General features: G+C 48.0%; 2 protein-coding genes across 2 annotated transcripts in view; one reads left to right on the top strand and one right to left on the bottom strand.

Moving 5' to 3' along the window:
• LOC140721620 (NACHT, LRR and PYD domains-containing protein 3-like) overlaps window positions 1–25863 on the bottom strand; it is a 52287-nt gene extending 26424 nt beyond the window's left edge. The window contains exons 1-2 of the mRNA XM_073036431.1: window positions 25829–25863; window positions 16434–16542 (exon numbers count right to left, since the gene is read on the bottom strand). Of these exons, the coding sequence (XP_072892532.1) occupies window positions 16434–16542; window positions 25829–25863 (144 nt within the window). The remainder of the gene's footprint in view (window positions 1–16433; window positions 16543–25828) is intronic.
• Window positions 1–27164, top strand: part of LOC140721622 (NACHT, LRR and PYD domains-containing protein 3-like) — a 1017925-nt gene that overhangs the window by 164672 nt on the left and 826089 nt on the right. The window lies entirely within an intron of this gene.

Consider the following 27164-nt stretch of genomic DNA (forward strand, 5'->3'; position numbering starts at 1 on the left):
AATCAATGAAAACTCTGAGTCAGAGGGTTCTCTTCAGTTGGTACTCTCAGTCCTCGGGCTGGTTCACTTGTCGCTGTTCCCTCGTTCTCAGTCGTGGCTTCTTTCCAGCTGCGGGCTTTTCTTCCAATAAATCTCTCACCGCAGGTCTAACTTTAACCAGAGAGATAATGAAGCACGTTAACAATACAAAGGAGAAAAAATATTTCTGCTCAATTTTTTCAAAAGCGAATCTCACTGAAATTTAAACGCTGAAGACAAATAAAAAGATTTCATGGAACAAATCTGTAATTGTCCCTCACACGTCACAAATCCTGATACGGGATATGAAGGACTCATCATTCAGTCATGATAAGATATCAGAGCAGAATGAAGTGATTCAGTCCATCGAGTCTCCTCCATCATTCAAACATGGTTGATTTTTTTTCCCGCCCCAATGCCATATTCCTGTGTCCTCTTATAAAGTGCTGGAAACTCGGTACATCAGATTGCATCTGTGGAAAAAGACACTTTGGAAGACCCAGTATCAGAACTGGGATTATCCAGGATGATGCATGATATGCTGAATGCTTAATTGCGCAATTTGGCCCACATCATATCCTTGCACATACATATAATGGGGCAGGTACTACACACAGTGTTCTGAAAAGATAGTAAAAGTGATTATCGGGGCACTAATAGTGATCTTTCGAGAAAAGAAAATGAAAAGCTCTTGAATTTATAGTAAATGGACCGTCTAGTTATTCGCTGCTCAATATTAGTTCTATATTGTTAAGCACCTGAGCATCATTGCCTCACAGTACGCTCCCACGGACAAGGCGAAATTATTATTAATTTTTCTTGCGTTATTCATTACTATTTCCTGGATACCAGAGAGGCTCCCGGTGAAACTGTTTTGTCCACTCTATTGACTTTTAACATCTCCTCTATAACAGGAATCACGATAATGTACCATATTCAATCGTGATTAATATGCATAGAATGTAACGTGGTTCAGTCTCCAATGTTCCCTCTAATTACTATTTTTGCAGCTACATGGATCAACCATTGCTCTGAGCCGGAAATTTTCACACGGACTGAGAAAAGCACAACATCATAGATGTGTCCTCTTTTGTAAAATGCAACTATGAATATTTTAGGATGAAGACAGACAAGAGAAAAAAAAATTCTTTTGATTTTAATTACTAATTAAAGGACAGGATAAAAATGCAGTACAACAAAGAAAAACGTTCAGGTTTCATAAACGTTTATCCGGCAGTGTTTAATTCCATCTGCGCTGCAACAAAGGCTCCGTTCGTGGGAGCATTTTGGTTCCGCAGACTAAAGGCTAACAATTACACCAGTGCCCAGGAAGAGCAGTGTGAGTTGCATTAATGATTATCGTCCATAGCAATAACAGTTACTGTGAGGAAATGCTTTGAAAGGTTTGCGATGGCTAGAATTAGCTCTTCTCTCAGCAAGGACCTGGGCCCACTGTAATTTACCTGTATCCACAATAGGTCACAATGCAATCTCATCGGCTCCTCACGCGGCTTTGGATTACCTTGACAATATGAATACTTACATCAGAATGCTGTTTCTCAACCAGAGCTCAGCGTGTAATGCAATTATTCCTACAGTTCTGATCAAAAGGCTCGAAACGCTGGCCTTTCTACCTCCCTCTGCAACCGGATCCTCAATTTCCTCAACAGAAAACCACAATCTGTGCGGTTTGGATGTAACGCCTGCACATCACCATCGATACTGGTGCGCCTCAAGGATATGTGCTTTGCCCACTGCCCTACTCTCTCTGCACCCATGGGTGTGCGGTTTGGCACTGCTCAAATGCCAGTGACAAAGTTGCTAATGACACCACTATTGTTGGCAGATTTTCGGATGGTGAGGAGAAGGCAAACAGGAGCGAGATATATCACCTGGATGAGTGGTGTTGCAGCAACAAACTTGCACTCAATATCGGTAAGACCAATGTTCTAATTGTGGACTTCTGAATGGGTAAAATGAGGTCACACACACACAACAATCATCATTGTTTGGTCAGCAGTGGAAAGAGTGAGCAACTTCATGTCCCTGTGTGTCAGCATCTCTGAGGATCTATCCAGGGCCCAGCATATCGATGCAGTTACAAAGAATGCACGGCAGCCGTTATATTTCATTAGGAGTTTGATGGGATTTGGGATGTGACCAAAGACTAGCGGATTTCTACAGTTGTACCGTAAAAATTGTTCTAACTGTCTGCACGTTGCTTCATATGGTAGGGTGGGGGAAGTGATGAAGCTACTGCACAGGATCGAAATACTCTGAGGAAAGTTGTCAATTCAGTCAGCTCCATCATGGGCAGTAGCCTTCGTAGCATCCAGGACATCGTCATGGAGCGATGCCTCAAAATGGCGGCATCAGTCATTAGGGATCTGCTTCACCAAGGAGATGCCCTCTTCTCATTGGTATCACCAGGAAGGTGGTACAGGAGATTGAAGGCACACACTCAACTAGTTAGGAACCACTTCCTTCCCTCTACCATCTCATTTCTGAATTGACATGGAACCCATGAACCTACTTCACTGAATTCGTTTTTGCAATAATTATTTAACTTTTAGTAACAGATATTTACTGTAATGCAGTTTTTTCTCTACTATTATATATTGCATTGTACTGTTGCCACAAAGCCAACAACATTCACTACGTATGCCTGTGATATGACACATCCTCCTGATGACTCTTCGGGGATTAATTCCGATTGAGTCCATCGGGCTGAAGATCCACTTCCCGTGTTCTTCTCTGTTCCCCAATAACAAACTGTGCAGCTGGACGGCCAAAGATCACATCCTCATCCCTGGGACAATAACAGCCATCGTGAGCCAGTAATGCCGCTGCTCCACTTGTCAGTGATGGGAAACCATCTTTATCGTTTCACTTTCCAGAGAGCCGGACTCTGGGCATTGCCGATTTGGGGCTGTGTTCACAGGGATATCCGAGGCTTTTTGAAACAGACTCGTTCTCACTGCCCTGAGAGGACACTTGCAGTGTGGATGGTCCTGCAGCAGCCCTGGGGTCATCAGATCCTGGACTCAGACAATGGGCAACAGCACAGCTACACAAAGTCTCTACACCACCCCCCCCCCATTTCCTAACTTTTATGGTTTGTTTCTCCCCAGAGCAGTGAAGGTATGATGTGCAATAATGTTGTTGGTCAGTTATCAGACTGGAACAACGTGACACTTACTGCTCTGGGAGAGAGAACAGTTAATTTACTGAATTAAAAATATATCGTTCAGTACAATGTAGCAAGACATTCGGCAGAGTCCCACCTGGGAGATTAGTCAAGAAGGTTTGGCATTCAGAATGAGGTGGTAAATTGGTTTGGACATTGGTTTTGCGGGAGAAGCCAGTAAGTGGTGGAAGATGGTTTGACTCTCTGACTGGAGACCAGTGACTCGTGGGGTGCAGTGGGGGTCGGTGCTAGGTTCATTGTTGCTTATCATCTCGGTCAATGTTCTGGATGATTTAATTACTGCAATAGTTGTTTTTTGTTCAACAGTAGGTTATTTGCCGTGGTCCGTACTTATTAACTTAGTTTACAGTAACTCTGTAGTCAGAGCTTTTCTTGTGCACAGACCAGGCAGAAATTGGCCACTCAGCCCATCGAGCCTGCTGCCCCACACAGTGAAATCATGGTGTTCGCTCTGCAATGCCGCCTGTCGCTTTCTGTAACTGGTCACCCCACCCCCAATGTTTGTTATGTACCGAGACCTTGAACAGAATCAACGTCTTTTCTTTTAAAGGACGTTGAGGAAATCAGCTCGAAACACCAACAATAAACACAGTCACGAGAAAAACGACATGCATTCATCTGAAGTCACAAGTTTTAGAAACAGAAGCCATGTTGACTAAACATCTTTTTGCACACTTGCTTTGGAATCGTAACCCCTGATTCAGGAACTGTTTTTAACCTTGACATGAATTGTGGAGAATCTCAACCGTGCAGACAGGATAATGCAAGAACACAAATACCACGACCGCCAGAAGAGACAAAATAGAGCGAATAACTTCTTCCAATACACACAAAATGCCGGAAGAGCTCAGCAGGCCAGGCAGCATCTGGGAAAGGAGTCTTGCCGAAGGGTTTCGGCCCAAAACGTCATCTGTTCACTCTTTTCCTAGATGCTGTCGGGCCTGCTGAGTTTCTCCAACATTTTGTGTGTGTTGCTCCAGCATCTGCAAATGTTCTCTTGTTTGCAAGTAACTTCTTGATCACTGGTCCAAAACACGGGTAACGTGTCAACTGGAAGTAAAGATCAGAAATATAGAACAGAAGCTGAATTCACCTTAATTCACTAAGAACGTTTAGTCTCCCTGTGGGTATATTTTCAAGTCGTTTTCTTCTAGTTTTACACCAGACCATCAGACGAGGGTCATTTAGTAACTATGGGGGAGGGGCCGATGTTGCTGCTCTGTGAGACTCACAGTGCAATTTTCTGTGTGCAAGCTGCTGCCTGTCTGCAGGGCAAATTCTGACACGCAGGCATTCCTCGGAGCAGGGAGCGGCTTCTCTGCTGAAAACAAACAAACTGTGGCAACCCAATTACTAGCACACTCGAACCGGCTGACAATTAGCCAGAGCCAGAGACAAAGGTAGATAGCCTCAAGGAGTTTCAGTTACGTGCCTCTCGAAGTATCGAGTGGGGAAGACAGGCTTTAAAGCAAGACTGTGTTTTTGAAATAAACTTTTTCTGTGGCTGCAGTTTATCGACTCCGTGTCGTAATTTCAGCGCTGCGTGTAGCACCCCGCTACAATACTACTTCAACATTTCGCGCTCACCTTCAACTGTGAAGAAAGCCAATTTAACACTGAATTTAAATATTTCTGTAACAGGAAAAAACATTAAAACACCAATGATATAGAAAAGAAAGTTCACCAGTGTCTGCAATCTGAATGTCTACTTATTACAATTGCTATTAGACGTTGAGAGTTTCCAGTAGTTTATTTTACTTCAAACACCCAATATCTGTAGTTTTAATATATATATATTTGCTACTTAATTAAATGAATCGATCTGTGGCATAGTCCATGGCGATGTTTCGAATGCCAATATCTTACAGTAGTTCTGTATTCTCAATAGTTTTTCCTGTGTATGTGAGTGAGTGTGTGTCAGGGAGGGCGAAGAGGGAGAGAGACTCTTTCACTGCCCTGTGGGGACAGTTCGCATATCACTGCAGAAAGGTTTTTCTACAGCATCTCAGTAGAAACCAACTGGAGAATGTTTGTAGTTGAAGGTAATTGTTTATTTTAATTCATTTGGTCAATAATTAATTTGTTAATTTGAAGATTTCAGAGTTCCCTTCTCCCACTGACTTCCCTCCCGAGCCCGACAAAAGCCAAACCCCATTGTAAATGCTCCCTGGTTCTGAAGAATCGGAGACAACACTTACTGTGATGTTGAAACCGGACGGAGTTCAGTGAGGTGCCGGGTGAGCGTTGTGCTCACCATACACAGAGATGTCAGTCTGAGCCGCTACACCCGAGGTTATTCGGTTATATAGTGTCTGTCGCTCATTACAAAACACTCGCTTTCCTTCCCGCGCTGTCCTCCCACTTGCCCCCTCCCCGCTGCGCTCTTCTCCCACCCCCCGTCCACTTTTCCTCCCACCCTCTCCTTCCCCACCTACCCCGAGCTCTCTCCATCCCCCTCCCGTGCTCTACTCATCCCATGCTCAACTCTCCTTCCTCTTTCCCCACACCCTTCCCCGCTCTCTCATGCCTTCATCCCTCTCCATCTCTCCTTCTTTTTCCTGCCCAGCTATCACCTGTCTATCCCTGTCTAACAATGTAGACTGTCATCTGCATGGGAGAATGTTCAAACATCAAAGGTGCAGAGGGAATCAGGTGTACTCGGGTCTGACTCCTGGAAGGTTAATTTATAGGTTGAGTCTGTGATAAAGAAGGCAAGTGCAATGTTGTCATTTATTTTAAGGGGAATAGAATATAAAAGCAAGGAGAAAATTCTGAGTCTTTATGAGACATTAATCAGGCCATATTTCAAGTGTCATCAACAGTTTTGGACGCAATATCTCAGAAAGCATGTGTTGTCGTTGTTGAGTGACCGCAGGAGGTTCATGAGGATGATTCCAGCAATGAAGGGGTTCACATACGAGGAGCATGTGGCAGCTTTGGGTCTGTACTCACTGGAATTTAGAAAAATGCTGGGGAATCTCATTGACACCTACTGTCTATTAAAAGGACTGGCTGGGGTGAATGTGGAAAGGATGGGTCCTGTGGTGAAGGCATCCAAATCTGGAGGTTGCAGCCTTAAAATTGAGGGGCGACCGTTTAGAAAAGATTAAAGAAGGATTTGTTTTAGCCAGAGAGTAGTGAATCTGTCACAGACTGCAGTGGAGGACAATCCGTGGGTGTATTTAAGGCAAAAGTTGATTGTCTCCTGATCATTCAGAACATCAAAGGATATGGCAAGAAGGTAGATGTATAGGGTTGAGTGGGATCGGGGATCAGCCATCATGGAATATCGGAGCTGAATTGATAGGCTGAATTCTGCTCCTGTGTCTCATGGTCCTGTGACTGTCACAAACTGATTTTTTAAGGAATCATGAAAAGAATATTTTAGAAACAACTATAGACAATGTGAGTCTGAAGGAAGAAATGATAAAATTCCAGAAACTCACAGCAAGCAGAGCATCAACTGTAATTGGTAACGTTGTGGTTTCAAAATCATCGGTAGTGTTCTTTATATCAGCTTTCACATTCATTGACCCTCCCTGCAGCAGAAATAGTTAAGCAGACTAATAATGTGAATGTTTTCAAACCAGTTGGATATGGTTTTAGCAGAATGGCCTACAGTTCTGCTTTAAGAAGAACTGCCTATGGTTCTGTGGAATGTGCAGGGCCAAACAGTTGCTTCCACCAGACCCTGAGCTTGGAATCTCCCAGAAAAACAACCCGCACCTTTTCCCAGTACTCTTTCAACCTTATTTATTTCTCTTCTATAGATAGATGACCAAAACTGCAGTCAATACTCCAAATTCAAACTCAGCAATGTCTTATTCCTTTTATTCCACCGCACTCTTTAGTGCGCTATCGTTTACTGTGTAAGACCTACATAGTGCAACACTTTGCACTTACCTGCATCTGCAATTTGCAGCTGTGCCAGAGCCCACTGTAACCTATGATAACTTGCCTCTCTGCCAACTACACCCCTGATCTTGCTGTCATATGCAAATGTGCTTATCAAGTTAAACATATTATCATAGATGACAAACAGCAATGGCCCAACTACCATTTCTGTGGCTCTCCACCGGTCATAAACCCCCAATCAGGGAGACAATCATCTACTATCATTGTCAGCCTTCGCCCAAAGCTCCACTGTCTATGCCAATTTACTTCCTTACATTGAACGTGGAGCAAATAAATTTTCTTTACCAAAATCCCTCTCTGTCCCTTTCTCTCTAATCATATTCCCTCCTGCTGTCTCCCCATTGTGTCCCATCATCTACCCCCCCCGTCTACCTACTCCACTGACTCACCTTCATCTTAGTTGCTCCCTGTCCACCTCATAGACCTGTTATGAGTGATGAATAGACCTGATGGACAATGGGGTACAGAGTTAACCATTCCCCTCCTGAGAAACACAAACTATTACTGATTCTATGCTGACCATGAGAAAGAGAGACGGAAAAACGAGCAAGAACATCGATGACAGATAAGAGAGAGGAGGAAATTGCTGATTAACCATATTGTGACTCCTTTTTGAATTATTTACTGGTTCACTGCAAAGACAATAGTTTGCTCATAAACATTCCTCAGTGGATTGAAGGAGTGGCCTTATTTGATGGACACAGTCATTCAGGAGTGATGGATAGCTGAGTCCCCATTAGTAGGGATAAAAAGACAGGTCTGGAGAGACACCCTCCAGACACACCAGTGGACACTGATTGAGTGTTGGAACCCACAAGAAAGGTGGGGGCTTCGAAGACCGAACCAGGAGGTCGGTCATTAAGGCAATCAGTGTTAACGCAGGGCCGGTGGGGACTTGTGTGTGTGTCCACTCATGTCAGAGTGACGAGTCCACCACAGAAGAACGGTGTAGCTGAAGGACGGAGAGGTCATAACTGAATGACCACACCGATACGACGGATTAAGAAAGCAAAGGAAGGTTTGCTTGACTGTAGCTGTTACATCTCGCTCTCTCTCTCTCTCCAACCATTACAATACAACAACTATAAGTACATCAGCACTCATGAACTGAACTGAACTTTATACTTTTCTATGACAATTTATTTACCCCTAGACATCGATAGAGCTTGTTTATTATTGATTATTATTATTCCTACACTTTTAGGTTATTACTGCTAACTGGTTTTATATGTATATTTGCATTATTGATATGGTTTTGCTTATTTTTATTAATAAACACCTTTAGTATAGTACCACCAGACTCCAACAAATTCTTCTTTCTCTGCTGGTTAGACACCCAGTTACGGGGTAAGTAACAGACCCTCGCCCTGACTTTTTCCCCTCTCCCTGCTCAACCTCTCTCTCTCTCCACCTCATTCTGCCCCTCACCTTTACCCTTACATCAACAATATTTTAAGGGTTATTGGCAATTTTGGGAAAGATGCACTTTTCATACACTGTGTCGTGTCTTTGTATTAAGGAATGTCACAGTTGGGAATGGCGTGGATCTTTTTTTTAAAGTTTCGTGAAAAAATGTTTAAAAACAACTGCAGATAATGAGAGTTTGAAGTAAAAAAAATTAAATTCTGCAAACTCACAGCAAACAGGACAGCAACTGTAACTGGTAATGTAGCTGGTTCAAGCCCATTGGCAGTGTCGTTTATGACATGTTACAGGTTCCTTGCAAACTATTAACAGTTTAGCACATTTGCATATGCAGAAATAGTTAAACAGAACACTGAAGTGACTTTGATTATGTGATCGAGAGTGAAATGTCAAACCAGTTTGAATTGGTTTCAGCAGAAAGGCTGCTCCCTGTTCTGAGGAATATGCAGGCAGCTGTTTAAACACAAACCCTGAGCTCCGAGTCTCACACAAAAGCAACCTGCACCTTCCAAATCAATCAATGATATTGCCTCTTCCCTCTTCCTTTCCAGTTCCACTGAAGGGTCTCGGCCCGGAACGTTCCCGTTGTATTCAGTTCCATACATACTGCCCGGACCTGCTGAGTTACTCCAGCATTTTGTCTTTCCCTGGTTACGAAATATCCGTGACAGGGAGCGTGTGGGCAGTTTAAACACATCCAGGCTGTTGAGTATTCTTGGGGAATTAAGGTGTGAATTATTCAAGTCTGATATTAATTTCGGATCTTTACTCAAACTTTTGTCTGTGATCAAGCAGTCATGGTTAGAGAGTCATATCGAAACAGAACACAGTACAGGTGCATTGTCTGAGCCATTTCAACCACCTGTTCCCACCCACCTGCACGGTAGCCATATTCCCCCATCTGTGGCGACCCACTTCCTAGCGCACTCGAACCGGCTCACAAATAGCCAGCGCGCCGGCACAAAGGCCAGTCCCAAAAGGGCGCCAACTCTGCTTCACCAACAAAGGGAAAAGCCTGCGCGGGACAGTGAGTACGTGCCCCCTACAGCATCCGCGCCCGGGGAGGGCGGGATCAGGGAGGCTTTAAAGCGAGGCTGTGAAGTTCGAATAAAATCTTCTTCTTTAACTGCAGTTTACCGACTCCGTGTCATTATTTTAGCGCTGCGTGTAGCACACCGCTACAATTGGTGACCCCGACGGTCCAAACGATATTTGGACCGGAGATGGACGATGCCTCCTCTGTTCATGCGGTTTCGTTGAAACTGCCAAGCTTCTGGACGCTGCGACCTCACCTCTGGTTCCAGCAAGCAGAAGCCCAATTCCACGTTCGGCAGATAACCTCAGAGGACACACGTTACTACTACGTGGTGAGCTCCCTCGACCAGGAGACAGCCGCCCAGGTTGAGGAGTTCATACAGTCGCCCCCGGAGGATGGCAAATACACGGACTTCAAAGCCCTACTCATAAGGACTTTCGGACTCTCACGGCGCGAGCGGGCTGCCCGCTTACTGCACCTGGATGGCTTGGGAGGCAGACCTCCATCAGCTTTAATGAATGAGATGTTGTCTCTGACCGGCGGACACACACCCTGCCTCATGTTTGAGCAGGCATTCCTGGAGCAGCTGCCCGAGGACATACGCCTGCTGCTGTCCGACGCGGATTTCAGCAACCCCCGGAAGGTGGCAGCCCGGGCGGACTTGCTGTGGAACGCCAAGAAGGTGAGTGGGGCATCCGTCGCACAGATCACCAGGCCACGCTCCCAGCAGCAGACCAGACCAGGCCCGGCCGCAGAGCCCGCTAACCCCAGTGGCAGGGGTGAGGAGCCCAACAAATGGTGCTTCTACCACCAGCGGTGGGGCGCAGAAGTCCGCCGCTGTAGCCTGCCCTGCAAGTTCCCGGGAAACGCCAGGGCCAGCCGCCGCTGATGGCTACGGCGGCTGGCCATCGGGATAGCCTCCTGTATGTGTGGGACAAGAGGTCGGGACGCCGTTTTTTGGTCAACACCGGTGCCGAGATCAGCGTCTTACCTCCGACGAGTTACAACACCCGCAGTAGGGCACCGGGTCCCCCCCAAGGGCCGTGAACGGCAGCACAGTTAGGACCTATGGCACCCGTACGGTGCAGCTACAGTTCGGCTCCAGCCGGTTCACGTGGGACTTCACACTGGCCGCAGTAGCCCAACCGCTTCTGGGTGTGGATTTTTTGCGGTCTCACAGCCTACTGGTCGACCTGCCGAGGCAGAGACTGGTCCACGCCGAGACCTTTCAGACGTTCTCCCTGGGTGCAGCCCAGTTGCCAGCCCCTCACCTCGACTCCATCACGCTGTCTGACAACGACTTCACCAGGGTCCTGGCGGATTTCCCATCTGTTCTGAAATCGTGCTCGCATGTACCACTTCTGTTGGCAGCTCGTTCCACATTCTCTCGACCCTCTGATTGAAGACTTATCCACTCATGTCCCACTAAAACTTTTCATCTTTCACCCATGATGCATGATCTCTGGTTGTCGTTTCACCCAACTTCAGTGGAAAAGACCTGCTTGCATTTACCTATCTATACCCATCTTCATATTGCACTGCTCTATCAAATCTCCTCTCAATGTTGTAGCATTTCAAGGATTAAAGTCCAAAACTATCCTGTAGGTAGGTGACCAAAACTACACACAATACTCTAAATTTGGACTCACCGATGTCATATACAACTTCAAAATAACATGCCATCTCCTGTAGTCAATAATTTAATTGATGAAGGTCACTATGCCAAAAGCATTTATTAACTACCCTATCTGCCTGTGGCACTGCTTTCAATGAATTATGGACCTCTATTCCCAGATCCTTTTGTTCCACCGCAACGTTAGTGCTCTACTGTTTACTGTGTAAGACCTACCATAGCACAACACTTCACACTTGCCTGCATTAAATTCCATCTGCCATTTTCAGCTCAGTATTTCCAGCTGTTCCAGAGCCCTGTAACCTATGATAGATAATTTGCCTCTCTGTCAACTACACCCCTAATCTTGGTGTCACATGTAAATGTGCTTATCAAGTTAAAAACATTACCATCCCAATCATTGATATAGATGACAAACAGCAACGGACCCTACGATTAATGGAGACAATCATCTACCATCATAGTCCACCTTCTAATGGAGACAATCATCTCCCATCACAGTCCACCTTCTAATGGAGACAATCATCTACCATCACAGTCCACCTTCTAATGGAGACAATCATCTACCATCACAGTCCACCTTCTAATGGAGACAATCATCTACCATCACAGTCCACCTTCTGAGACAATCATCTACCATCACAGTCCACCTTCTAATGGAGACAATCATCTGCCATCACAGTCCACCTTCTGATGGAGACAATCATCTACCATCACAGTCCACCTTCTGATGGAGACAATCATCTACCATCACAGTCCACCTTCTAATGGAGACAATCATCTACCATCACAGTCCACCTTCTAATGGAGACAATCATCTACCATCATAGTCCACCTTCTGATGGAGACAATCATCTACCATCACAGTCCACCTTCTAATGGAGACAATCATCTACCATCACAGTCCACCTTCTAATGGAGACAATCATCTACCATCACAGTCCACCTTCTGATGGAGACAATCATCTACCATCACAGTCCACCTTCTAATGGAGACAATCATCTACCATCACAGTCCACCTTCTAATGGAGACAATCATCTACCATCACAGTCCACCTTCTAATGGAGACAATCATCTACCATCATAGTCCACCTTCTGATGGAGACAATCATCTACCATCACAGTCCACCTTCTAATGGAGACAATCATCTACCATCACAGTCCACCTTCTAATGGAGACAATCATCTACCATCACAGTCCACCTTCTAATGGAGACAATCATCTACCATCACAGTCCACCTTCTAATGGAGACAATCATCTACCATCACAGTCCACCTTCTGATGGAGACAATCATCTACCATCACAGTCCACCTTCTGATGGAGACAATCATCTACCATCACAGTCCACCTTCTAATGGAGACAATCATCTACCATCACAGTCCACCTTCTAATGGAGACAATCATCTACCATCACAGTCCACCTTCTGATGGAGACAATCATCTACCATCACAGTCCACCTTCTAATGGAGACAATCATCTACCATCACCGTCCACCTTCTGCCAAAATGCCATTATCTACTCCAATTTACTTCCTTACGTTGAACGTGATGCAAATGAATTTTCTTGACCAACCTCCCACGCAGGATTGTTAAATGCTTGCAAAAGACCATGTGAACAACATACACTTCATTGCCTTTATCTACTTTCCTGGTAACATACCCCATAACCTCATCAAAAAAAAAATTGTGTGTGTTGTCAGGAGTAAACAAAGTCATGCTGACTGTTCCAAGTCAGTCTTGTCTTTTCAAATACTTATATATGCAGTGCTTCTAATACTGATGTCAGAAGCACTAGTCTATAGTTTGCTGGTTTATTTTCTTAAGCCTTTCTTCAACAGCAGGTCTATATAACCCATGTCAGTATGGGGAGCGGGATTTTACACCATATTCCAGGTACAATCTCAACAAAACGCAAGTAATTGTTAATGTCATTTCACTCTTACACCCAATAACTCTTACAATAAATACAATGTACCTTTCACCTCCCTCTCTACCCACTGCACTTAAACTCTCCATTTTAACATACTCAGGATTTCAGTTTCTCCTACAGAAGTGGGTGATCTCACATTTCCCACACTGGACTCCAGTGACCTGTTGTTCCCACTCACTCCTTTTGCCTCCATTACCCCAAAACCTCTCAACAAGAGACACAGAACATAGAACAGTACAGCACAGTGCTCAGTCTATTCAATTAATGAAATGGCCAGCTAAACTAATCCCATCTGCCAGAACAATGTCCATATCCTTCCATTTTCCTCACATTCATGTGCTGATCAAAATATCTCTTAAAAGTCCCAATGTATCTGCCACTACCATCACCCCAGGCAGCACAGACTGGATGGAGGTTGAACAAGATGGTTGATATACATCATTGAGATGATAGGATACAGACTGGACAGAGATTGAACAAGATGGTTGATATATATCATTGAGGTGGTGGGATACAGGCTGGACAGAGATTGAACAAGATGGTTGATATATATCATTGAGGTGATGGGATACAGGCTGGACAGAGGTTGAACAAGGTGGTTGATATATATCATTGAGGTGGTGGGATACAGGCTGGACAGAGGTTGAACAAGATGTTGATATATATCATTGAGGTGGTGGGATACAGGCTGGACAGAGGTTGAACAAGATGTTTGATATATATCATTGAGGTGGTGGGATACAGGCTGGACAGAGGTTGAACAAGATGTTGATATATATCATTGAGGTGGTGGGATACAGGCTGGACAGAGGTTGAACAAGATGTTGATATATATCATTGAGGTGGTGGGATACAGGCTGGACAGAGGTTGAAAAAGATGGGTGGGGAATGAGCAGATGGAATCAGCTGGGAGAAGGGATCTAGGACGATCACTGATGGTCCTCAGGAGGAGGGGTTGGTCAACAGCCCACCCCCTACATTTCTAATGAGCAGCACTGTTTATTGTTCTTGTGTTAAAATGCTTTTGTGGGATTAGGATGGGATGTTCCAGTTCATTTATTGTTACCTTTTAGCTTGGATTATACAGTTACTTGCTTGTGTATTTCTGGGTCACACTAACTGTAACCAGGGTGTGTGATGGTCACCTCCCGTCTGTATGAGACTGGTTGGGTCGTGCTGGCCGGTCTATTTTGTGTTTATCACGATAAAACTGTTATTGAGTTTAATGAGCTGCCTCATCTGTCGTTATGGACCAAATGCTCACCACAATACTACTGTATAAAAGATCTGAAAATAACAAAGCTAGAACAAACCATAAGAACTTTGGAATATACGCTTTGCCCATCAGCAAATTTTATCAATGCATCATAAAAAGTTTCCCATCCGGATACTCCACGCATTGGTACGGCGACTGCTTTGCCCGTGGCTGCAAGGAACTGCAGAGTTACGGACACAGATCAGCTCATCACAGAACCTAGTCTCCCCTACATGAACTCCTTCTGGACTTCCCACTCCCTCGGTAAAATGAAAGATCCCCACAACCTGGGGCATTCTCCTTTCTGATTAGGGAGAAGATACATATCACCAGGATTAAAAGCGGCTTATCTGAAGTGAAAACGTTTTTGAGAAGTTCCAGGAAGCGAGGCGAAGTCGACAGTTCGGGAAGTTAACGGGACTCATTGGCCAATATTAGATTTCTCCAACAAATCCACGTCAGCACAAAACAGTCACTTGGACTCCGCCGACCAAAAATCACTGCATTCCGCAGACTGAGCATGCGCGATGCGATGCTCACATCGACAGAGCCGGGGCGGGGCCTCGGGAAAAACCCGCAGCCTGCAAATCTGCGGCAGAATAAGAGCGGAAAACAGGATACCGTGACCGGTGGGCGCGTCTCCCCGACAACAAACCGGCTTCATAGGACATAGGAGCAGAATTAGGCCGTTTGGCCCATCGAGTCTACTCCGGCGTTCAATCAGGGTGACCCTTTTCCCCCTCCTCAGCCCCACTCCACGGCCTTCTCATCGTAACCACTCAAGAACCTAGTAAATACCCCCACAGCTCCCTCTGCTAATTCCACACATTCACCACACTCTGGCTACAGAAATGTCTCCGAATCTCTGTTTTAAATAGGCGCCCCTTTGCCCTGAGGCTGATTCGCCATTTTAATTGTGTGGAGATTGACCGCCTGGGTTGCTGGTTCGCAGGGAGAGATCAGTGAAGTGTGTCCGTCTTAGAGGGGCCCAGAGAGTTGGAAAATGAGTAAATGGCCGACAGCTCGGGAAGTTAACGAGACTCACTGCCCAACATCAGGGCTGCCGACTCGACACTGCCCTCAGTACTCACCGATGGGAAACTGATTTCTCCCCCGGGGGGGGGGGGGAGGGGGCGAGGACCCTCTCCCTGCCACTCCCGATCCCCCAGACGATCCGCTTCAACAACGAACGGGATAAAAAACAAACCACCCCCCATCCGGTTTATAAAGCTCCAACAGAAAATCCCGACTTTTGAACTCAGTGCTTCAACTAATAAAGGCAACCACGCCATTTGCCTTCTTACCCACCCGATCAATCTGTGCAGTCTCTCTCAGGGAGTCTAAGATCCCTCTGATCATCAACACTGTTCAGGGTTTTGCATTTAACAGTGTACTGTCTCACACATTCGACCAACCGAGCTGCCAAGATGATCATCACTAATCAAATCTCACTGAGATTTCTCAGGTCCTGTTGAATTTATTGCCAAGTTCACAAGTACGGGAAGGTACAGGGACAGAGAAACACTGACTTGTGGCAGCATCACAGGCAAGTACATTCAGATAACACACGGAACACAAATTGTACATTTCTCTGTCAGTAACAAGATAGAAACATGTTTTACTTCATCCTGCTAACAGGACCAGAACAACAGGGGCTGAGCGGTGGCTCATCTCAGACGGTTCGGTGTGAAGGTCTCACAACCCGGACCTACCCCGGCAGATTCTGTGAAGGAAGCGAGGCGAGGCCGCCAGTTCGGGAAGTTCATCCCCTCCCCCTTCAGGCTTCACCGATCACCTTATGTTTCTCTCTCCCTCCCCCACCCCCACCTTTTGTTCTCCAGTTCGGGAAAGTTCATCCCCTTCCCCTTCAGGCTTTACCGATCACCTTGTGTTTCTCTCTCCCTCCCCCACCCCCACCCCCACCCCCAGTTCTCCAGTTCGGGAAAGTTAATGGGTTTCACGGCCTAACATCAGACCTCCCCGCTCCGGACCTGCTTCAATACTCACCGAAAGGAAACTCTTGGTGTCGCCCCGCAGAGAATAATCCGTCCCCGGCTCCCCGCCCCAAGGGGCGAGGGTGAGGACCCCTCCCGATCCCGATCCCACCGCCGACCCGCTTCAACAAAGAACGAAAAACAACACCGCCCTTCCCGGACTGAGCATGCGCGATGTCGCCAGCGCGTCACCAGGTAAGTGGGCGGGGCCGCGGAACCTGCCTGTCCAGGTGGACCCATTGTCTCAGATTGCTCCTGCCCCACCGAGCATGCGCGATGTCGCCAGCGCGTCACCAGGTAAGTGGGCGGGGCCTCGGAACCTGCCTGTCCAGGTGGACCCATTGTCTCAGATTGCTCCTGCTCCACCGATCATGCGCGATGTCGCCAGCGCGTCACCAGGTAAGTGGGCGGGGCCTCGGAACCTGCCTGTCCAGGTGGACCCATTGTCTCAGATTGCTCCTGCCCCACCGAACTCATTTGTGCATACCTTGATACCTTGAACCTGCCTGTCCAGGTGGACCCATTGTCTCAGATTGCTCCTGCCCCACCGAACTCATTTCTGCATATCTTGATACCTTGAACCTGCCTGTCCAGGTGAACCCATTGTCTCAGATTGCTCCTGCCCCACAGAACTCATTTCTGCATACCTTGATACCTTGAACCTGCCTGTCCAGGTAGACCCATTGTCTCAGATTGCTCCTGCCCCACAGAACTCATTTCTGCATACCTTGATACCTTGAACCTGCCTGTCCAGGTCGACCCATTGTCTCAGATTGCTCCTGCCCCACAGAACTCATTTCTGCATACCTTGATACCTTGAAACTGCCTGTCCAGGTGGACCCATTGTCTCAGATTGCTCCTGCCCCACCGAACTCATTTCTGCATACCTTGATACCTTGAACCTGCCTGTCCAGGTGGACCCATTGTCTCAGATTGCTCCTGCCCCACAGAACTCGTTTCTGCATACCTTGATACCTTGAACCTGCCTGTCCAGGTGGACCTACCGTCTCAGATTGCTCCTGCCCCACAGAACTCATTTCTGCATACCTTGATACCTTGAACCTGCCTGTCCAGGTAGACCCATTGTCTCAGATTGCTCCTGCCCCACAGAACTCATTTCTGCATACCTTGATACCTTGAAACTGCCTGTCCAGGTGGACCCATTGTCTCAGATTGCTCCTGCCCCACCGAACTCATTTCTGCATACCTTGATTCCTTGAACCTGCCTGTCCAGGTGGACCCATTGTCTCAGATTGCTCCTGCCCCACAGAACTCGTTTCTGCATACCTTGATACCTTGAACCTGCCTGTCCAGGTGGACCTACCGTCTCAGATTGCTCCTGCCCCACAGAACTCATTTCTGCATACCTTGATACCTTGAACCTGCCTGTCCAGGTAGACCCATTGTCTCAGATTGCTCCTGCCCCACATAACTCATTTCTGCACACCTTGATACCTTTAACCTGCCTGTCCAGGTAGACCCATTGTCTCAGATTGCTCCTGCCCCACAGAACTCATTTCTGCATACCTTGATACCTTTAACCTGCCTGTCCAGGTAGACCCATTGTCTCAGATTGCTCCTGCCCCACAGAACTCATTTCTGCATACCTTGATACCTTGAGCCTGCCTGTCCAGGTAGACCCATTGTCTCAGATTGCTCCTGCCCCACAGATCTCATTTCTGCATACCTTGATACCTTGAACCTGCCTGTCCAGGTAGACCCATTGTCTCAGATTGCTCCTGCCCCACCGAACTCATTTCTGCATACCTTGATACCTTGAACCTGCCTGTCCAGGTGGACCCATTGTCTCAGATTGCTCCTGCCCCACAGAACTCGTTTCTGCATACCTTGATACCTTGAACCTGCCTGTCCAGGTGGACCTACCGTCTCAGATTGCTCCTGCCCCACAGAACTCATTTCTGCATACCTTGATACCTTGAACCTGCCTGTCCAGGTAGACCCATTGTCTCAGATTGCTCCTGCCCCACAGAACTCATTTCTGCATACCTTGATACCTTGAGCCTGCCTGTCCAGGTAGACCCATTGTCTCAGATTGCTCCTGCCCCACCGAACTCATTTCTGCATACCTTGGTACCTTGAACCTGCCTGTCCAGGTAGACCCATTGTCTCAGATTGCTCCTGCCCCACAGAACTCATTTCTGCATACCTTGATACCTTGAGCCTGCCTGTCCAGGTAGACCCATTGTCTCAGATTGCTCCTGCCCCACAGATCTCATTTCTGCATACCTTGATACCTTGAACCTGCCTGTCCAGGTCGACCCATTGTCTCAGATTGCTCCTGCCCCACAGATCTCATTTCTGCATACCTTGATACCTTGAACCTGCCTGTCCAGGTCGACCCATTGTCTCAGATTGCTCCTGCCCCACAGAACTCATTTCTGCATATCTTGATAGCTTGAACCTGCCTGTCCAGGTGGTCCCACCGTCTCAGATTGCTCCTGCCCCACCGAACTCATTTCTGCATACCTTGAACCTGCCTGTCCAGGTGGACCCACCGTCTCAGATTGCTCCTGCCCCACCGAACTCATTTCTGCATACCTTGATACCTTGAACCTGCCTGTCCAGGTAGACCCATTGTCTCAGATTGCTCCTGCCCCACCGAACTCATTTCTGCATACCTTGATACCTTGAACCTGCCTGTCCAGGTGGACCCATTGTCTCAGATTGCTCCTGCCCCACAGAACTCGTTTCTGCATACCTTGATACCTTGAACCTGCCTGTCCAGGTGGACCTACCGTCTCAGATTGCTCCTGCCCCACAGAACTCATTTCTGCATACCTTGATACCTTGAACCTGCCTGTCCAGGTAGACCCATTGTCTCAGATTGCTCCTGCCCCACAGAACTCATTTCTGCATACCTTGATACCTTGAGCCTGCCTGTCCAGGTAGACCCATTGTCTCAGATTGCTCCTGCCCCACAGAACTCATTTCTGCATACCTTGATACCTTGAACCTGCCTGTCCAGGTCGACCCATTGTCTCAGATTGCTCCTGCCCCACAGAACTCATTTCTGCATACCTTGATACCTTGAACCTGCCTGTCCAGGTTGACCCATTGTCTCAGATTGCTCCTGCCCCACCGAACTCGTTTCTGCATACCTTGATACCGTCTTATCCCCCCCTTGTTCAATCCCTTCCCACCTATGTTCGTGACACTTCTCACGCTTTGAATTTTTTCAATGATTTTAAGTTCCCTCGCCCCCACCGCCTTATTTTCTCCATGGACGTCCAGTCCCTATATACCTCCACCCCCGACCAGGAAGGTCTCAAAGCTCTCCGCTTCTTATTGGATTCCAGTCCTAAACAATTCCCCTCTACAACCACTCTCCTCCGTCTAGCGGAATTAGTTCTTACACTCAATAATTTATCCTTTGTCTCCTCCTACTTCCTCCAAACCAAGGGTGTAGCCATGGGCACCCATATGGGTCCCAGTTATGCCTGCCTTTTTGTTGGTTATGTGGAACAGTCCATGTTCCAAGTCTATACGGGTATCCATCCCCCTCTTTTCCTTCGCTACATCGACGACTGCATTGGGTCTGCCTCCTGCACGCATGCTGAGCTCGTTGACTTCATTAACTTTGCCTCCAACTTTCACCCTGCCCTCAAATTTACCTGGTCCATTTCTGACACCTCCCTCCCCTTTCTTGATCTTTCTGTCTCCATCTCTGGAGACGGCTTATCTACTGATATCTACTATAAGCCTACAGACTCTCACAGCTACCTGGACTATTATTCTTCCCACCCTGTCTCTTGCAAAAATGCTGTCCCCTCACAACTCCTCCATCTCCGCCGCATCTGCTCTCAGGATGAGGCTTTTCATTCCAGGACGAAGGAGATGTCTTCCTTTTTTAAACAAAGGGGCTCTGACGGTGGTGTCGGAAAAGAGGATGCTGTCCAAGTTGCATGCCATCTTTCACAACGACTCCCATCCACTCCATACTGTACTGGTTAGGCACAGGATTACATTCAGCCAGAGACTCATTCCACCGAGATGTAACACTGAGCGTCATAGGAAGTCATTCCTGCCTGTGGCCATCAAACTTTACAACTCCTCCCTCCGAGTGTCAGACACCCTGAGCCAATAGGCGGGCCCTGGACTTATTTCCACTTGGCATGATTAACTTATTATTATTAGATTATTTATGGTTTTATATTGCAATATTTCTTCACTATTCTTGGTAGTGCGTCTGTAACGAAACCCAGTTTCCCTCGGGGTCAATAAAGTATGTCTATCTGCCATCACCTCTGCTCTGAAACGCATCTCTCCCATTTCCCGCACATCTGCCCTCACCCCATCTGCCCACCACCCGACTCAGGATAGGGTTCTCCTTGTCCTCACCTACCACCCCACCAGACTCCGGGTCCAACGTATAATTCTCCGTAACTTCCGCCACCTCCGACGGGATCCCGCTACCAAGCACATCTTTCCCTCCACATTCCCTTTCTGCTTTCCGCAGGGATCGCTCCCTATGCGACTCCCTTGTCCCCCCATCCCTCCCCACCGATCTCCCTCCTGGCACTTATCCTTGTAAGCAGAACAAGTGCTACACCTGCCCTTACACTTCCTTCCTCACCACCATTCAGGGCCCCAGACAGTCCTTCCAGGTGAGGCGACACTTCACCTGTGAGTCGGCTGGTGTGGTATAATGCATCCGGTGCTCCCGGTGTGGCCTTTGGTGAGACTCGACGCAGACTGGGAGACCATTTCCCTGAACACCTATGCTCGGTCTGCCAAGGAAAGCAGGATCTCCCAGTGGCCACACATTTTAATTCCACATCCCATTCCCATTATGATATGTCTATCCATGGCCTCCTCTACTGTCAAGATGAAGCCACACTCAGGTTGGAGGAACAGTAACATATACCGGCTGGGTAGCCTCCAACCTGATGGCATGAACATTGAATTCTCTAACTTCAGTTAATGCCTCTCCTCCCCTTCTTACCCCATCCCTGATATATTTAGTTTTTATTTTCCACCCTCCTCCTTTTTTCACTGTTTCTGCCCGTCACTCTACCCGTTCTCCATCTCCCTCTGGTGCCCCCTCCCTCTTTCTTTCTCCCGAGGCCTCCCATCCCATGATCCTTTCCCTTCTCCAGCTCTGTATCCCTTTCGCCAATCACCTTATAGCTCTTAGCTTCACCCCACCCCCTCTGGTCTTCTCCTATCATTTCGCATTTCCCTCTCCCCTCGTACTTTCAAATCTCTTACTATCTTTCCTTTCAGTCAGTCCTGACGAAGGGTCTCGGCCCGAAACGTCGACAGAGCTTCTCCCTGTAGATGCTGCCTGGCCTGCTGCGTTCCGCCAGCATTTTGTGTGTGCTGCAGATGCTGCGGATCCGCGGTAAAACGGGATCACGTGACGAGTGGAGGGTCTTCCACGTGACCCGGTGACTCCACTCCTCGCCCCTCACACGCTGCCCGACCTCCCCACCGCATCTCCCACATTATTCCATGTTTACACCGGGTACACGTTTAACATTTTCCCTCCGTATATTCCCGTCCCATCCCTCCACCTCCCTGGGTCACTGTTACGGGTTCGAATCCCGTTCCGATCCGACTGACATTTTAGATCCAGAACAGAATTGTGCAGGTTTCATGTAAATCAGTCTATGTTTATAAACACTCATTTCTATTCACATTCCTCCTGCCTCACTGGACAGGAACACTGAAACATCAAGGGAGAAACAGCAGGAGGTGGCCATTCTGCCCCTCTAACTATCCACAAGATGGCGGCTGCTCTCCCATCTCGGCCACTTGTTTCTGCCCGATCCTCATTTCCTCCATCCCTTCCGTCTCCACACATCTGCCGGCCTCTGTTTTACGTGGGGACGATCACCGAGTCCTCACCGCACTCTGTGGTGGGGATTTACAGACATTCAACACCCTCGGAGTGGAGGCATTTCCCCTCATCTCAGTCCCGGACCGTCCACTCCTTTTTTCAGAGACTGGGATCCCTGGTTCAGCCGGTAATGATGTTGTGAATCTCAATGTGTTCACCTCTGAGTCCCCGATTCTCTAAATGAAAGGGTTATCGCATTTGATCTTTCTTCATATGATGACCCCACCACTCCAGGGATCAGTCTGGTGAATCTGCATCGCACTCTCTATAACAAATACTCTCTTTGTTCATTCTCTGTGGAATTAATTTCCATCTTCTGCAGCCCCGTGTGGCCCCAACCACTCACCTCCCACCCCTGTCACTGTTTCCACCTGCCCACCTCCCCCCTCACCTGGATCCACCTCTCACTCCCCAGCTCTTGCCCCATCCCCACCCCTCACCTCTTTCCTCTGACTATTTCCCGTCACTCTCAGTCCAGAGGGAGGGTCTCGGCCCGACATGTTGACGGTCCATTTCCCTCCACAGATGCTGCCCGACCCTCCGGCAGTTTGTCCTTTGGTCTGTAAAACCCGTGTTAGTGTGGGGATGGGATTTTACACCATATTCCAGGTACAATCTCAACAAAACACAAATAATTGTCACCCTGCCCCGACCTTCCGGCAGTTTGTCCTTTGGTCTGTATAACCCGTGTTAGTGTGGGGATCGGGATTTTACACCATATTCCAGGTACAATCTCAACAAAACACAAATAATTGTCACTCTGCCCCGAACATCCGGCAGTTTGTCCTTTGGTCTGTATAACCCGTGTTAGTGTGGGGATCGGGATTTTACACCATATTCCAGGTACAATCCCAACAAAACACAAATAATTGTCACTCTACCCCGAACATCCGGCAGTTTGTACTTTGGTCTGTATAACCCGTGTTAGTGTGGGGATCGGGATTTTACACCATATTCCAGGTACAATCCCAACAAAACACAAATAATTGTCACTCTGCCCCGAACATCCGGCAGTTTGTACTTTGGTCTGTATAACCCGTGTTAGTGTGGGGATCGGGATTTTACACCATATTCCAGGTACAATCCCAACAAAACACAAATAATTGTCACTCTGCCCCGACCCTCCGGCAGTTTGTCCTTTGGGCTGTATAACCCGTGTTAGTGTGGGGATCGGGATTTTACACCATATTCCAGGTACAATCCCAACAAAACACAAATAATTGTCACTCTGACCTACCCTCCGGCAGTTTATCCTTTGGTCTGTATAACCCGTGTTAGTGTGGGGATCGGGATTTTACACCATATTCCAGGTACAATCCCAACAAAACACAAATAATTGTCACTCTGCCCCGACCCTCCGGCAGTTTGTCCTTTGGTCTGTATAACCCGTGTTACTGTGGGGATCGGGATTTTACACCATATTCCAGGTACAATCACAACAAAACACAAATAATTGTCACTCTGCCCGACCCTGCGGCAGTTTGTTCTTTGGTCTGTATAACCCGTGTTAGTGTGGGGATCGGGATTTTACACCATATTCCAGGTACAATCACAACAAAACACAAATAATTGTCACTCTGCCCGACCCTCCGGCAGTTTGTCGTTTGGTCTGTATAACCCGTGTTAGTGTGGGGATCGGGATTTTACACCATATTCCAGGTACAATCCCAACAAAACACAAATAATTGTCACTCTGCCCGAACCTCCGGCAGTTTGTCCTTTGGTCTGTATAACCCGTGTTAGTGTGGGGATCGGGATTTTACACCATATTCCAGGTACAATCACAACAAAACACAAATAATTGTCACTCTGCCCGGACCATTGGCCCCCATACAGGGCAACAGTCTGCCGGTGTTTGCCCCCCAATGTGGTGAATCCCTCCGCTCGACACCACCGTGGGCTCAGACATTTCCACAGATGAGCCCCTCCTGTCCCCCCCGGGACAAACATCCTGTCCGCCCCCTCTCTCACCATCTTCACCCTCAATAAAATCCCCCCCTCCCCGGGAAGCCGGCATCACACCGACGGGCCGAGCGGTCTCCTCCTACCTCTCGGCGATACATCGGACTCCGGCCGCGGGAGACGCTTCACAAACGCCCCAACTTCCCTCGGAGGGAAATGGAAATAAATCAGAAAGCGGACATTTACTTTGAGCTTTTCTCCGAGCGGGAGACTGACTCAGCGGGGGAACGCCCACTCGGCCTGTCCGCCTCCGCGACTGGTTGTAACCGGTGATTGACATCGCCTCGCACCAATGGGAATAGCGCAGCTCCTGACTCCTCTGTCGACAGCGGTGCGGGCGGGGCTGGTCACGTGATTATTAGCCCAGCCGTTCAACCGATAAAGCTCGAGCGCAGCAGCGCGTGGGTGACGTAAGACACCGCGCACGTGAGGGCAGATCCCGGTGTGGGGAGCCGGTGTGTGACGTCAGGCGCGTGGGGGGGGGGGGAAGGAGCTGTGTGACGTCACCTGTGGGAGAGCGCTGGCATTTAATGGACCTTTCAGTGGGACAACAACATGAATGACGGGTTTCATCACTGAATCCAGTGTTGTGGGATATAAAGTCCCCTGTTATGTGTCCGGCTGTGCCGTGTTGTTGGTGGAGTGGGCAGTGTGGTGTTTGTCTCGATTCGGGTCACAACACCAGAATTGCCAGCGGGGTCCACACACAGTGTATTAGTCAACAGAAAACCTCTCGTCCCTGCAGTCTTTGTCTCCTGGTAAACTCAACACCCTGACAGTGTGGACCATAGATACCCCTTCCTCTGAGAGTCAGGAGATCATTCAGACAGCTTATCGCTGAGAGGAATTATATTTATTGGTCATTAAAGTTCACCCAGATTCGTTTGGACGGATTTGATGTGGAGTTCGGGGTGTCACAGTGAAAGGGCCGGACGGCCGAACTCTCTCCGTTGTCCAAACATCCTTCCAGGTGAGGCGACACTTCACCTGTGAATCTTCCGGGGTCGCCTGTTGTGTCCGCTGCTCCCGACGCGGCCGCCTCTACACTCGTGACACCGGCTCCTCCGCAGTTATGTGGGGTAGGGTTGTTTTTTTTGCGGGGGGCATCAATATTATAGTTCCCTTTTGTCTGGAGGGGTGGGTTTGGGGGTTGATGATCAGGATGACGTTCTGTTTTATGCGGGGGGTGGAGTGGGAGTTTGATTTTTCTCTCTGAGCGACTTTCATGCTCTTTCTTTGTTTCGTGGTGCTCCGGAGAAGAACAAAAAAACTCAGAGTTGTTTATGGATACCTGCTTTATAATAAATTAAACTTCGAACTATCCGCTCCGAGCGGGAGTTCCCGGTGTCCAAACATTTTCATTCCGATTCCCATTCTCGTTCCGACGTGTCAACCCATCGCCTCCTCTTGTGCCAAGATGAGGCTACCTTCAGGGTCCAGGATCAGCACCTCATATTCCGTGTATGTACCCCCACCCCCACAGCCTGATGGCATGAATATCGATTTCTCCTTCCGGTGAACAAATTTCCCTCACACCCCTCCCTCCCACTCCCTCTCTTCCTCTCTGACATTTCACGTCCTCTCACCTGCGTATCACTTCTCTATGGGTCCACTGCTCCATATCTTTCTCCTATTCTCCACTCCCCTCTCCTATTAGACTCTATTTTCTTCTGCTCTTGAGCTTTCCCACCAACCTGGCTTCACTTATCACCTTCCAGCGAGACATTTCCTCACCCGCCCCGATTTTATTCAGATATTTCTCCCATCCCATCTCAGTCCTGAAGGAGGGTTCAACTGAAACTCTTTTCGATAGATGCTGCCCGGCCTGCTGAGTTCCGCCGGCATTTTGTTTGTGTTGCTCTGAATTTCCAGCATCTGCAGACTTTGTGGTGTTTGTGATTTACCTCTCCGTTGTCCCTCCCGCCTCCAGCCACTAGTGGCGCTGCATGGACCTCCAGAGACTGGTGGCGCTGCATGGACCTCCGGCCACAGGTGGCGCTGTGTGGGCCTCCAACCACTAGTGGCGCTGCATGGACCTCCAGAGACTGGTGGCGCTGCATGGACCTCCGGCCACAGGTGGCGCTGTGCGGGCCTCCGGCCACGGGTGGCGCTGCATGGACCTCCAGAGACTGGTGGCGCTGCATGGACCTCCCGCCACAGGTGGAGCTGTGCGGGCCTCCGGCCACGGGTGGCGCTGCGGAGAAACGTCTGCTATACGCATGCGCATTGCTCTCTGCAGCTGCTGGCGGTTCTCCGATGCGAGTTGGGGTGAGTCGGGGCTGATCCCGAAATTGTGTAAATGTGGGTCGGTTGCATTGGGAAAGGGCCGGGCCCGAGCTCTGCCGGACGGCTGGAGCAGGGGTGCAGTGGCAATTTTTTAGGTGCCGGAGCTGTACGGGGGGGGGGGGGGGGGGGGTGTGGTTGATAAGTTCGTGGCCTAAGTTAGCAGGCTTAAAGTTATACAACTCTCGGTACCTGCACGTGGTTCAACTCTTTGAGTGATTATGCATAAAGTTTGAAATAATAACTTTTGCGGTATTTCTGTTTCAGATAATTGAAAATTGCTCGGTTTTGTAAAATTGACTCGTTGCACCTTAGGCCACGAAGTTATCAATCACCTCTGGTGTGTGACACCCAATTTGTCTACCTGTTCATTTCATGTACTGGGCAACTTCCTTGCCCCATTCGTGTAATGAGCAGGTACACAAATTGGGTGTGACATATATAGGGCTTCTTATAATGTCAAGCAGTAAACCAAGATGAAAGAAATATGTGAATTCCAGAGCTCCACAGAAATATAGTGCTAGCTAAGACATTAACAAGATTACAGCCTCTCACTACATTTCAGTGTATAACTGGTACAATTAAACATATAATACTTAATTTAATAATATGACAAAGTATTGCAGGTTGCATTTAACT

The sequence above is a fragment of the Hemitrygon akajei genome, unplaced genomic scaffold (assembly GCF_048418815.1).
Source record: "Hemitrygon akajei unplaced genomic scaffold, sHemAka1.3 Scf000058, whole genome shotgun sequence".
In the NCBI taxonomy this organism is placed as follows: Eukaryota; Metazoa; Chordata; class Chondrichthyes; order Myliobatiformes; family Dasyatidae; genus Hemitrygon; species Hemitrygon akajei.